This window comes from Rhinolophus sinicus, linkage group LG02 (assembly GCF_036562045.2).
Source record: "Rhinolophus sinicus isolate RSC01 linkage group LG02, ASM3656204v1, whole genome shotgun sequence".
Taxonomy (NCBI): Eukaryota; Metazoa; Chordata; class Mammalia; order Chiroptera; family Rhinolophidae; genus Rhinolophus; species Rhinolophus sinicus.
The window spans coordinates 17626798-17641875 of NC_133752.1; the positions used below are offsets into that span (position 1 = coordinate 17626798).

The 15078-nt window shown below is 34.7% G+C and overlaps 1 protein-coding gene across 8 annotated transcripts in view; it reads left to right on the forward strand.

Moving 5' to 3' along the window:
* TBC1D19 (TBC1 domain family member 19) overlaps positions 1-15078 on the forward strand; it is a 112978-nt gene that overhangs the window by 26530 nt on the left and 71370 nt on the right. For all 8 annotated transcript variants that reach the window (XM_074322099.1, XM_019743920.2, XM_074322109.1 and 5 more), the window contains exons 4-7: positions 396-471; positions 11836-11910; positions 13303-13366; positions 14233-14279. In XM_074322099.1, coding sequence (XP_074178200.1) covers positions 396-471; positions 11836-11910; positions 13303-13366; positions 14233-14279 — 262 coding nt within the window. The remainder of the gene's footprint in view (positions 1-395; positions 472-11835; positions 11911-13302; positions 13367-14232; positions 14280-15078) is intronic.

Below are 15078 nucleotides of genomic sequence, written 5' to 3' on the forward strand. Positions count from 1 at the left end.
AATGAAAAGAGTTGATATGTTAGTAAATCAATAGATTTTTTTTGACCTTAAAAAATTCCTCTAAATGTTATATTTATACGTTAAAATTAACAGTTATGACAATTTTCCTATCAGCATTTACAGAGCTAAATAATTTTAAAATTACCTCAATTTATTAATTCAGATTATTATGCAATTTAACAAGTAATTCAATTGCTAATCGAAAACTACAGTACCAGTAGATAACAATTAACATTTTATTAGCCTGTTGTACCTGGTGTAAACACATCGAACTGCTAACAAATTTTCTGTTTCATTAATAACATGGACTACAGAGGTAAGTAATTTCTAACTAAAAGAATTAGTGGGTTACCAAGAATAATGTACAATATTTAGCTGCCTCTTTTTCCCCCTAGGTTCCCTTTACCTAGTCATCCTGCTGCTCCTCCCGAACATCTTAAAGAGCCGTTGGTGTACATGAGAAAAGCACAGGTTGGCTATTGTTCATTTTTAATTTTATTTTTCCATGCCAAGTTATACAATGAAGAGTGAAATCAGATCCTTGTTGAGATCAGGGTATATATTACTCATTACATGAAAAGCTGGATAAGAACCACTAAAGTGGTGTGAATAGTATTTGCGTACTCTTCCTTTTTACTTACGGTAACCAAGGATCACACCTATTTCACTAAAGGAGTCCTGAAAATGTTGAGTAGAAGAAAAAAAATTGTGTACCATACTTGCCTGAAATTTAAAATATGATAAAAGTATCATGCAACATTCATTCTTCATGCTCTGGGATCTTAAAGAAATGAAATGGTAATGAACTGACTCATTCTTACCTTAAAATTTTGGCTTTTGAAGCCAGTGTTATTGATACTGTATTTGAAATATATTTGTTCTCACGTACTACTAATTGTGTTCTGTTGCAGCAGTCAAATGAATTTGCTGTCTAAAAAGAGCCTAAAATCACTTTAAAAGAATAAAATAAACGGAAACAATGTAAAAAGCTGTTAAAATAGAAAATAAGTTCTGTCACATGCCCCTTACTCTAAATTGTCCTTTGCCCTGGTGCAGCCTGGTCCACCTGTCTGCCAGGTCGCACTGTTCCTATTTCACAGTGCTGGGTAGGACTCTGTGACAGCCGCTGCCGAGGCATTTGATGGAAAGCACAGAGTTGATCTTCTTTCTCTGTCACAGTCTCAGAAATTATTATGAAACATTTCAAATATCCCCGAAAGAACTTCCATCGTCTAACTTCAACAATTATCACAGAGGTTCTGCTGCACCAAGAAATGCCTGTGGCTTTGAGTTACCATGTTGCACAGAAGTGGATCTTAGGCAGATTTTTATTTTTCAAGTTTTACTTAAAAACCCTCAAAATTAGATTGTGAAAGGAAGCAATATAAACAAAAATCATGGAGATATTTGAGGAAATATGTAATGTGTTTCTATCTCTACATGGTACCTTTAGGGCTAACAATTAGATAATATTTATTTATTGATATGTCATAAAGCATAATCATTAAATGATACATGTGTGAAATAATTGTTTGATATTCTGTTGTATAGATGTACTTCACCCCCCCCAACCCCCAAGTAAAAAAGTTGGGTCTAAATATCTTTTTGTGAAATTTGAAAATTTCCAAAAGGTTTGGAGAAAGTATCAGTTTTAGCATATTAGGTGTGAAAAACAAAACAACAGTTGGTTTTACTGTTATGACTGAAGAGATAGGTAACTAATAGGTCCATTCTTACAGCCTACTGCTAGTTGCTGAGAATATATATGAATAGTAGGTGTATGTATTCTCTCTTTTATCTTGTGACCCATGAAAATTATGGGAATTAATAAAACATGTTTTATTAGAAAACAGTCTCATTTATGTCATCTATGGGTGTTTTGCACTACAGGGTCGGAGTTAAGTAGCTGCAATAGACGTTATGACATGCAAAGTCTAAAATGTTTACTGTTTGCCCTATTACAGAAAGTTTGCCAATCCCTGCATTAAATGATTCATTCTGTAAGAGTAGGGACTGTGTTTTCTTATCCTCAGCATCTAGCACAGTGCCTAGCCCACAGAAACCTGTCAATAAATATTTGTTGAAATAACCGCTTCTTTAACCATGGTCATGCTAAATACCTCGTCTACCAGTTAGTGTTTGCCTACCTTCCCGTATTTGTTCTCCTCAAGTCATCTAGTTCTTCAGTTTCCTGTTCTATTAAGCAGGTCTCTCTTTGCATGAAAGCAGCCTAGTTTGGATTGCATCACTGCCATTCCATCATGGTCCCTCCTGCACCATTAGATTTCTAGTCTGTTTACCATTCCAGTTTTCAGGCTAAGGCTACCTCTACCGTCCACTTTTTTCCTTCTCCCAAACTGTTGAATACTTGGGAGGAAAATCACCTAAGTTTTATTTTTACCATTAATTTGGTCTAAATCCATTTAGTCATCTTTCAGTGGATTCATTTTGCTTCCTGTCCATCCTTTTATTGTTCATCATTCATTATCTGCTTTCCATTTAGGTTTTCCAAAAGTTTTTCCATGCAAGTGTAGCCTGAAATTCTACTTCTATCTCACCCATTTTTAATATTTGCCGCTTAATATTTAGGTCATCTCATTCAAACTTTCATAGCTTCCCTCTCTGGTACCCCATCTTTTTTGGCTCCAGTCCTCTATGATCAACTATCTACTGTGTATTTCTTCTGTGAGAGCAAGCTCAACATGTCTAAAAGTGAGATTATGATGTTATTCCTAAAAGGAGTGTCTCTTCCTGGCTTTCCCATTTCTGTTCATTGGTTTCCATCATTATAGTAATTTAGACTTGAAATACCTTTGATCTCAATTTTCCATATCCAGATAGTCACTCAGTTCTATAAATTATTTCTTCCCATAGTGTTATGTATGGCCTTCTTTTCTTTGTCGTGATCAAGGCCATTGCCACAGTGATCACGATGATGATGATGATGATGATGATGATGACAACTGTCTTTTATCGAGTGCTTACTTTTTTCAGGCATTAATTCCTATCCTTGTCTTACTCTTACACCTCCTAACTTTCCATGTGTCTTTCCCCATCACCTTATGTAATTTCAATACAATTATTATTAACCACAAGCAGATGAATAGCTTTATAATATCTCACTGCCTTCTAATGAACTTTTAGTGACTCCCAATTGCCTAGCAAGTTAAGTTCCTGCTCCAAAGCCCCAGCTTCCCCTTTCACCTTATCAGTTTCTGCTCTGCTGATAAGTGTCCTATGCGCCCTTCCAAGTGAATCATTTTGTCTTTCTCTCTTGCATCTTTAACACCTTTCTTATTTTTTCTTGTCACGGAAAGCCCTTTCTGCCTGCTTTGCATTATGAAAATCCCATCTGTTTTTTGAGGGTCAGCTCAGATGACATCTCTTCTCTGACGTTGTTAAATTACCCCTGTTGAAAAGGATCTCTCTTTTGGACTCTTTTAGCACACAATCAATTTATGGCCCTACTCATGAATTCCATTCTATTATAGTAATTTCTGTACACATCTTTCTGTCTTTTATTATAAGTCTTTTGAAAGCAGTAACAATATAAAAATGTTTTTGCATACCCATTAAATCTAGTATACTGACTTTTATGTAGCAGGAGCTTAGTAAGTTTATGTTGAATGAGTAGTAAAGACGTTTGCTGTCACACCAATGATTATAATATTCATTTAAAGGATATTTACTGAATACCTTACCTTCTCTGCTATGTGCTATGGGAGATTCAGAAATAACTGAGATACTGAGTCTGTCTTAAGATAACTTCATGGTTTAATACTTGAAAGAAGACTTGGATACAAGTAGTTGTAATGAAAGTAGAAAGTGCTGTATGTTGTAGAGGAGGTGGCTGGGAGGCTTTGCAGGAGCACTGGGGAGGAGCTGAGGCAGGTGGTTCCTTACCAGGTTGTTCTTTGCTCTTCATAATCAAAAAGAACTTGAAAAATTTCAGTTAGTGTTTCCTCCTCCTTTTATTCACTAAAATATGTGGGCAGAAAATATTTTGGGACTGTACCCTGGAGAATTTTTTCCTATTAAAATTCTGAGTTATTTAACTTCAGTTAGCTCTTGCTTTTGTCTTCAGAGTTGGGATGTAAATCAGCTCTCCACAGTTTTTGGCAAGCTGGATTGGTGTTTAATTTTCTGGGCTAATGAAGGAAAGAGGCTTCTTATCCTGGATCAGCATTTCCCAGAGTAATTTCTGCTGAATACTAGCCCTGAGAGATGCTCCACAAAAAGGGTTCCGTGGACAAATAAGTTTGGGAATTGAGGCACATACTGCCTTCCTCTTGGTGAATCACAATGTACTTTATGATTTTTAATAGACTTTATTTTGTACAAGAGTTTTAGAAGTATAGAAAAGTTGAGAGGGTAGTACAGGGAGTTTCCATAGATCCAATACTGGTTTTCTTTATTAACTCCTTACATTTGTTACAATTAGTGAACTGGTATTAATACATTATTATTAACTGAAGTTCGTACTTTACTCAGATTTCCTTAGCTTTAACCTAATGTCTTTTTTCTGTTCCAGAATCGTATCCAAGATAGCACATTCCATTTGGTTTTCATGTCTCCTTAGGCTCCTGTTGGCTATGACAGTTTCTCAGACTTTGCTTGTTTCTGATGACCTTGACAGTTTTAAGAAGTACTGGTCAGGTATTTTGTAGAATATCCCTCTGTTGGAATTTGTCTGATGTTTTTCTTACGATTAGACTGGCGTGTAGGTCTTTTGGGAGGACGACCACAGATAGAAAGCGCTATTGATATTCATCACATCATATCAGGGTACACACTATCTACAGGATTTGTCACTGTCGATGTTGACCTTGATCGTCTGGTTGAGGCACTGTTTGTGAGGTTTCTCAGCTATGATGTCACTCTTTTTCTCCCCCTTTGTGTACTGCACTCTTTGGAAGGAAGTCACTAAATATGATCCACACTTACGAAGGGGCAGTTATGTTCTATTTCCTTGAGGAGGGAGTATCAACAGAAATTCTTTGGAATTTTTCTGCATGGAAGAGTTGCCCCCCCCCATTTATTTATGCAATCACTTATTTATATTAGTATGGACTCATGGATATTTATTTTGTTCTTTGGGTGTTAATCCAATATGCATTCATTTTGTTGCTTACAATCTATTTTGGCATGTTAAAGGCTCAGAGAAATTCTGCAGTAAGGAGACTGTTCAATTTGATTTAATCCAGTGTTGTTCAAACTTATGAGACCATGAAACCCTATTTCCATGTAAAATACTTTGGGAATTGCTTTGCTACACCTTTCAGAGAAAGTAGTATTTGAAGAAACTGATACACCTCATGATAAATATAAATGCATGAGTTTTCTTGTGTGCTAATAAGCACACAGAGCTCTAAGTGTCTGCCAGGTACCACTTCCGTGCTTTACAAGTATTCACTCATTTCATATGCATGAAAAGCCTATGAGGTGAGTTACTCTTATGATCTTACATCCAACTTCATAAAAGTAGTAAGTGGAAGAATTGGGATTTGAACCTGGAAGTCTGGCTCTAGATGATATTCAGCCCATTTCTCTATCCAGTCCAGAACTGCTCAGGCAAAATCAAAATACACAATATGATTGTATTTACCCTCCTCTCTGTCAATCCAGTAACCTAAGCAAAAATGAGCATTTTCTTAGTTTTTTTACATTATTTCAATTCGAATCCCCTTCCTAACTCGTCTTTCTGTCTTCTGTATTGTCACTCTATTTCTTTAAAATTTCAAGATTTTTAGGATATAATTCTAATCTTCTACTCATGCTTGCGAGGTTGTTAATGACGTTGTCCCTTTTTCTCACTCAAGTCTGATTTCTTGCCTTCTCACACCGTCCCTCCCCATCCTGCCACTCCCCTCCCCACTTCCACACATACACATTCTGTCTGTCTAATCATACTCGACCTCTTAGTTGTTCCAGTAGGGGAACCATTGCTCATGCTATTGCTTCTACCTGCAACTGCCTCCCACATATTTCGGGCTAACTTATGCACATTCTTCATGTGTCAGGTTAAATGATAGCTTTTTTAGGAAGGCTCTCCGACCCCCAGATTTCAGATTTTCAAGTACTTTTCCTGTGTCTCCAGTCCTCTACATGGGAGGCACCCTGTACTTCCTCCCACAACATTGGGTTGTTTGTATCATTCCCTAGATGCTGTAGTCCTGTGAACACGCACGATCAGTGTCTTTTCACTACTGTATCTCTGTCATCTGGCATAATGTCTAGTACATGGTAGGTGCTCGATACATATTATTACAATGACAGGTGAATTAAATAAACCAAAAAAAGGAAAATATTCTCTCCTAGAAAATATTCATACCCTTTTCCCTAGTATAATTACACTTGTAGAAGTTTAAAGGAAAGCATCAGAGAAACGCAGAGACTTATGTTCATGATAATAGTGAAAAATTTTAAAGAATCTAAATGAACAATAGAGCTTGGCTTAAATATAACACCGTGTCATGTTATACAGGCATCAGAGATGTAATTTTTAAAGAAATATGAAATACGAAAGTGCATACAATGTCATCGTAAATGGAAAAAGCAAAACATAAAACAATAAAATTCCACTTTAATTAAATATGTACATGAATATGTATATGTATATACACATACATATCTCAATTATTATATCCATACATGGGTAGAAAAATGAAAGAAGAGAACAAAATGTTAACAGCGGTTATTTTTGGCCGATGGAAATTTGTGGATGCTTATTTATTATTTTATTCTTTACATAGTGTTCTGTTTTCCAAATTATCTTAAGTAAATGTGTTGTACTGATAATCAAAGAATTATTAAAATCTTTTTCCATTAGGTAGCTGGGATATAATTATTTTGCTTTACTTTGTTTTTTGAGAGGGTGAAGAAAATAGTTGTTAATTTTGTAATTTCATAGTTTTGTTTTAGATGCTCTATATTATGCAGTTTTTCAAGATTCCTTATTTACTTTCATTGTTATGAAAAAGGTGATAGCTAGTACCCATTTAAAGATTTCAATACAATTGTGATTCTTTTATAAATCTTTTGCCTCTCATTGCTGAGAAATTCCTTTATTTATGAAACTGGAATATCGTAGATTCCAGTTATTAGGGAAACTGATTTGAAGTCAGCAGTAATTTCATTTGGAGAGGATATGGGTTTGGGCAAAAGGTAATGTCTTCCTATTTAAACATTTTAAATGTAAAAGGCCATTCATTTTCCTTTAAATAACATTTTAAAGCTTTATTTATTTTGTAAGTCTTTTGGGTAGAAAACATTACTTTCTTTGTATTTTGTAGTAGTGCTCTGTCATTTTTTAAGAACTTATTTGCTACTTCCACTCTTTTTTTGGTGCTGAGTATATATTGGAATTTTTACTTAAGTGGTAGCACAGGAATGACTATGATTTTTTTTTTTTTTTTTTTTTTTTAGCATTTATTTTTGAGATTTAGGGCTTATTCAGCCACCTCTACAAATAGAACCTGAGAAAAATTAAGTATCTATAAAACTAGAGCTCAAGTGGACCTTTACATTTATCCAGTTCAACCTCTGGAGTTTATCTCCTTTTGCTCAAGTACTTCTGAAAACAGGGAACACACTATTTCACCTACTTACGTCATTTTGGTTAAGTCTTTTACTTGTTAGAAAGTTTCTTTTTGATATTAAATGGTCATATGCTCCTTATAACATTTACCCACTGGTCCTAATTTTGTGCGTAGCGTATAGAAGGCACTCAATATACATCAGTGAGTCAGTGAGTAAACAGAGAAATGAGTGAATACCATTTAATTAAGATTATAGTTCTTGAGGGAACCTAAAGGATGACCCAGCTTGAAAGAAGCCGCTTTATTCAGCTTGGATTTCCCCTCATTGTCTGGAAATTCTATTCCTATTTCTGATGTCTATGGAAATGGCTTCTCTGATCATCTGACTGAAATTCTTGCAGGGGCAGCTTCGAAAAGCCCTACCAACCTGGTCATTGTATCATAAACATGGAACAGGGTATGGAGAAGACATGGTGAACCACTGTGATCACTTTTCTTTCGGTTTTTAAACAATTTTAAAGGAAGTGGTATGTGTTCTTGACAACTAGAAGTTTTGGTATATCCAGCTTCCTGTTTCTTTGCTCATTCTTTCATACTCTTTCTGTGGTTTATGATATATGGACTGATAGAGCCCCTGTGAACTTTTTGAACCTGTCCCATATTATTATATTTATCTGTTTTATCCTCCCCACCTCCACCACAAAAGTGATGTGTTTCTTAGGGACAGGAAGTTGTTTTTATTCTTCTTTAGTGGCATGTGTTGAACTAGGTGCCCAATACATATTTGTTGAATCAGTTTCTTTTCATTATTTGAAAACTCAGTGACTACACCTCATTTTCCCTTGTTCTAACCTCAAAAATTCAATTTTTTCTGAATATTGAACATACTTTTCCTCTTTTCTTCCTTCAGTTTTCAGTCATTTTCTTCTGGGTTATTTCTAAGATTCTGCTTTAGTTGTGGAGCACAGAAAAAATGGTAATTGAATAAAATTTGATCAGCTTTGGTTCAGTTCTTAAGATTCTTTCCATTCTACTCTCGTGTTCTTTTTCAAAGCTTCCTTATTCATAAAATGAGGGTAATGATACATATATCACAAGATTAATAAAAGAACATGTAAACACATGTAAATTACATAGCTTTGTTTCCTAAACTCTTCATTCAGAATGCTTTCTTCTGATGTCTGATTTCTGTGTAACTTTTTTCTTAACTGTTTTCTCTATCTAGAATATATTTAAGTTCATAAATTAAAATACTTGGTACAGTGGGGTATCCATTTAGGAGAACTATGATTAATCACTTAAGATTATAGTTTATAGAAAATAAATACTTGAATGAGATGTTTTTGCCAAAATAATTTTTTTTTTAAAGATTTTATTGGGGGAGGGAAACAGGACTTTATTGGGGAACAGTGTGTACTTCCAGGCCTTTTTTCCAAGTCAAGTTGTTGTCCTTTCAATGTTAGTTGCAGAGGGCACAGCCCACCATCCCTTGCTGGATTCGAGGAATCGAACTGACATCCTTGTGGTTGAGAGCCCACTGGCCCATGTGGGAATCGAACTGGCAGCCTTCCAAGTTGGGAGCATGGAGCGCTAACCGCCTGAGCCACCAGGCCGGCCCCCAAAATTTTTTAAAGGAGAAGTTGGCAGATATGTTACAGAATAGCTTGTTGAGGTGTCATTCCAGAAGATGACACCTTAGCTCTACATTTAAAAGAAGCAAGATCCAAATTCAGATAATCCTGAGCAAACATAATTCACATTTAAGAAAAAAAGATTAAAAATAGATGGAAGCCAGATGACACATCTGAAGGGCACACCGCCCCTGCTGGGAGGGTAGCTATAGTGATTCTCTCTAAAGAACTGCTAGAAACTTAAGGAGGAAGCGTAATGAAATAGTGTACATACACAGTCCAAGGTCAGGAAGCCATCAGACAGGACAGTCAAACTTACCAGCAAAACGGTCAGTGGCCAGAAAGTCCCTCCCAAGTCCGCCTCTGGCAGCCTGCCAGCTTTTGTGTGCGGTGCTCACGCCGCGGGTCCGCCCACCGCGGGTGGGTGAAGCCCGTTCCCTGCGCTCTGCTCCGCACGAACATTAGGATATTTGGAATCACAGTTCAATAGATAGCAGTTTTGTTCTTTATATAATAGGAGAAAAATAAAAATTCATGGATTGGATTTTTAATCTTTATGCAAATTTTATTTTTATAGTATTGATTGAATTAAAATTACTTAGAAAAAAAAATCCTCTCTTGTACCTGCTCCCGCCACAGTTGGGTGTGGGGGGAGCAAGGGACAGATGGCCTATTAGAGGAAATGTTATTTAAGCTGAGATCTACAAGTTGAATAAAATTTATCTGGATAAATTGAGAATAAGGATGTTGGGGTGAAAGTGGGCTGTATTGTTGTAATTAATGTTTGATCATGAATAAAGTACTCTCATGTATTTTAAGTTTTGGATCTAAGAGAAATATTTACAGTGAAAAAAGTAAAGAGGATTGAAAATAAGCCAGTAAATGGAATTAATTTCGGGGGTATTTTATACAATTTATTTAAGAGTGTTATTTTATTCTTGAAAAATCTATTGCATGTATTTAATAAAGTAAACCTTATACATTTCACACAGCTGTACATTTCTCCTATAGATGAGTAATTTTTTTGTTGTTCATTCATTGCTTAGGCCATTGTATCAAAAAATAGGTTTAAATTCTTGCAACATTACTTAAAATAGAAATCTGTTCGATTATTGAGCGTCTGTTGTGTGCCAAACAAAGTGTGATAATGCTCCGTAATAGGTGAACAAATCGGTGCTTTGAGAGCCCATGAGCAATAGGCACCTAATACCACCTGGGGTGGGGACTCCAGGCAAGAGAATGCTCAATAGAGGTGAAGACCTGAAAGATGAGTAAGGTTCATTCAGATAAAATAGGAATAAGCATGCTGAGGATTGGAGAGGAGCATTGAGAGTATATGCCAGATAAAGACAGTAATGAATGTATTTAAATATGTGTTAACAGAGGAGCTATGACTAATGATAGCTGTAGTAAAAGCTACCAATTATTGAATGATTATTATCATTATTATGTCATTGTTCAAAGTGACATAATGTCTTGTGACTTTACATCTTTAATCTTTATAACAACCACATAAAGGAGCTATTATTATTATTCTACTTTTATTGACTAGTTATAATTGTCCTTTGTGAATAATATAATGTATAGTTCTTTTCTCTTTACTTGGTCTAAATTTTGGAGCTTTGGTATTATTTTAGTTTCAGTGAGTCAGAAGTGGCTTTTTTAGGCTTAGGCATATTTTAGTAAAAAGCCAAAAAATAATTATGACATTTTATGTTGGCATTAAAAAGAGTAGTTTGCTAAAATATGATATATAGAGATAATCAGTCTATGACGTACTATTAAAATTAGTTAACTTATTATTTCAAGTTTACAAGAGATGTAGGTGATGGGGAAGAAGGTAATCAATAGTGTGAAAAGCTGCAAGACAAATCCTGATTGTGAGACATTCTAAAAGAGAGCTGTCTTGGACGCCTCAAAAAGTCAGTTATCATGAAAAAGAAAATGACAAAGAGACGCTAGATGAAGCTAGACTGAGAGACCTAACAACCAAATATGATGTAATGAATTAATTTTTAATGGATCCTAGATTTTTAAAATCTGTAAAAGACATATTGGGGACAACTGGAAAATTTGGAATATGGACTAAATATTAGATGATCTGAAATATTATTATTAATTTTGTGTGTGTGGTAGTGGTATTATGGATATGTGGGAGGTGGTTCTTAGAACATTCATGCTATAGTATTTAGGGCTGAAAAGTCATGTTTGGAAAAATGGTAATATAATAGTTTCTATAAATTTTTTTTTTTTACTAGGTCATTAGTGTGATTCCTGAATATCAAATATTTATAAAATGCTTAAATTTAATTTACCTTTTTATTATCTGCTATTTTTTCTTATAATGTTTATCACCATTTGACTTATTGATTTTTTTTTTTTTTAATCTATCCCCATTCCCATCCTTCACTAGCATGTCAATTTTATGGGGACTGAGACTTTCTGTTATTCATGGCTTAATTCACAGCACTAAGGATAGTGTCAGGCACATAGTAGGCAGTAATCAATATTTGTTGATAGAACTAATAAATGAAGATAACCAATCTCAACCAACCTCACCATTTCTGTATAACCATATCTTTAGTGTTTTTACCAGTGTTTTTTTTTTTTTTAATCAGTTTCAGTATTGTTAACCAGAAACAGTAACAGATTGTTCCTTGTTTCAGGGAAGTTGGGAAAAAAGAATTTTGAAGAGTTTAAATAGTATGTGCACTGAACTGAGTATCCCATTGGCACGAAAGGTACTTTTAACACTTAAGTTTTTTACTGTGAATCAAGCACTAGGAAATATCATGAAGTTATAACTGTTAGGCAGATTTATCTTTTTTTTTTACTAGTATATCACTTTGTTTTGAAACAAATCTGTAAAAGGCCAATTATGTGGGTGTATTCTATATAGATTCCTATTACGTATGCTGTAATGCTTTTTGTAATAAACCTATAACTTGCGAATAAATAGAAATAAAGGACAGAATATTCGGTATAGATTATTTAGAGATTTGGCTGTACTTTAAATGTACTTTAAAGATTTTAATTATGTTTAGTCTCCTTACTTTTCTGCTAATTAGCACAATTAGCCATATTTTTAAATTAGAAATGGAATTCAGGCACTTTCATCTTGTAATAGCCAATATGGTACCATCTTTATTACCAATCAGTATTAACATAGGGAATTAAAAGAATGATTTGTCATCTCTCTGCAGAACTATTTAGATTGAATAGTATTAGATTTACTTAGGTCTAATACTCAACATTTGTTTGTCAATCTGGGCTTTGAGGTGGGGAGAGATGAAAAAGGAGAGAAAATCCACTTGAGGAATGTTCTGGATTCTCTACAGCTGCTCACGAGTAGGAGAGAACAAGTTTCTCTTCATTTCATTCTCCCTACCTGGTATTTATTCCTTGCTGTTGGGCAGAATATAGTGGATGTACTTTGGATAATATTCAAGGACAAGTCACAGAAGACACCAGAAGGATGGTGTATAAAAGGATAAATTTATATAAAAAACTGTCTAAACATGTAGTATTATGTACTATACTGTCTGTCATATAGGACAGGGGTGTCCAAACTTTTTGGACCATATGCGGTAAAATACACAACAGCCGGGCCACTCACTCGAGGTGAAGTACATATTGTCTCACCTGGTTTATTTAAGTAAACTAAATATATTTTTGGAATTTGCTGCGGGCCAATAAAAAATGGATTGCGGGCCACAGTTGGCCCGCAGGCCGCAGTTTGGACACCCCTGATATAGGAAGACGATGCTACTGACTCCCAGTCATACTCTCTTGGCCAGTCCCCCTTGCGATGCGTTTCTGAGATTTCTGGATGGGGTAAGAGGTGTAGTGTGTGGCTGAGGAGCAGTTTTTCTTAGTCACAGTTACTGGCCTGTACAGATTATTTACCTTCTTTTCCTGAATTCATTAGCTGAGCCATTGAGACTAGCTATAATAGTTAAATAATAATGGTAATTTAAGTGTAATTCCAAAAAAGTTTACCATGTGTAATGAAATTATTTTTTCTTGTGTTATAGTACCTTATTTAAACCTTTAGATAAGTTATTGATTCTAATTTTTCAGCTGCATTGTTAAACTTCACAAAATGAAACCAATTTTTAAATTACGTTTTTTAGAGGCCAGTTGGGGAACAGAAAGAACTTCTCAATAAATGGAATGAAATGGGAACTGATGAACCAGGTATATGAAGGACTTTTTTCAAAATGTGGTAGTGGGGAAAAAATTGCCTTCTTAATTATGGATCCAAAATAACAATATTAACAATTTTTTTGGACAGGTAGCAACTTTCCCTTCCCATGAATTTACTATCATCTGTTTTGTTTGCTTAAACTTGTACTTTGCACTTCAAAAATCCCTAACCTTGGTCAGTGTTCTCCATTCTTTTGAGAACATTTAAACCAATTATATCTTTTTTAAAGCAGCATTTGAAAACATTTTTATAAAAGAGTAAATTAAATCGTTCCATGGATTTCTTAGACTCCTAGTTAAGGTAAATATTTTTCAAGCTTTAATTACATTGAGATGTTAAAGATAGGTTATATGGTGAAAAGTTTTAAGAGTTTTAAAATGTTTTTAAGAACTTATTTTGGTCACTTTAACGTTTAAAATTGAGTCAACCAATTTTATAAACATATAATGAGTGACAACTACATATAAGCGAGAACAGTTCAATACAACCAGAGGCGCTCACTAAGAATGCATTGCTTGTATTCTACATGTTTTGAGAATTCTCATGTACAATTTTTATATTATATTGACATTGTTTTTTCAATTCAATTGTAAATAATCTATTACAAATTTATGATAGGGAGACTCTTAATTTCTTCCAGAATATGTCATCTAGGCTGTGAAGGGAAGGCCTGTCTTTTTATTTTTATGCTCCCAAGACTTAAGAAAATATATGACAAATAATCAATACTCTACAAATGTTTAAATTAATCTAGCTGCACAGCAATGTATGAAAGAATCATTAACATTTATTATTAGTAAGCATTCATATAATGAGTTAACTGAAATTTTGTTTTAATCTGTCTTCTTAATTCTAGATTTAAGCCTTTTCAGACCTGTTTATGCACCTAAGGATTTTCTTGAGGTACGTTCTATTGGTTAAATATGTGTATATTAATAAGGGAAAAATGTGAAAGAAATGATGATGTAAGAATATCTCCAGGCAGAGAAATCTGCATGTAAATAGCCCCTGAGCCACTGGAGCAGTGGAATGACATGATCAGATTTGTGCTTGGAAAATGTTCTTGGAAAATACATTGGAGTGTGGAAAGATTAGAGCCAAGTAAATCGATTTGGAAAAGTTTTATTAAAAAATAGTCACTGTGAATCATGTAGCCTGCTGCCTGGAACATATAGTTTCTCGGTGAATCCTTTCCCTTTTTGTTCCCTCCCTGTTTTAGTAGTCCAGAAAATAAACAATGTAAGTACAGGCTACGTTAAGTAGCACATTATAAATGACTGGTTAGTATATTCTATCCCATCTTGACTAAGGGTCACTACAAGACTTCCAGGTATCCCTGGAGATGAGCATAGATAGATAACCAGCTGGAAGTTGATCCAATCTTTAACTGCTGTATTGCCAACATGTGGAACAATGCTTAGCATACACTTGCTTAATGAATAGGTTTTGAATGAATGAATGAATCTTTCACAATTTATTTTTATTTCTTTTCTGAATCTGTTGTCTCTGATACCAGTTTGCCAGCATTAAACACTGTTAGAAACTATTTCAGGCCTTTTGGAGTTGTAGTCTCCTTTTAACTTTAAAGAGAAGTTATATTGGTCAGAAATTGCCTTTATAGCGATCCCATTATTTCTCTTAGCTTCTTAAAGGTTTCTCCCAAACTCTTTCCTTTTCTAGCACTGAGGGCTGAAATTTCATG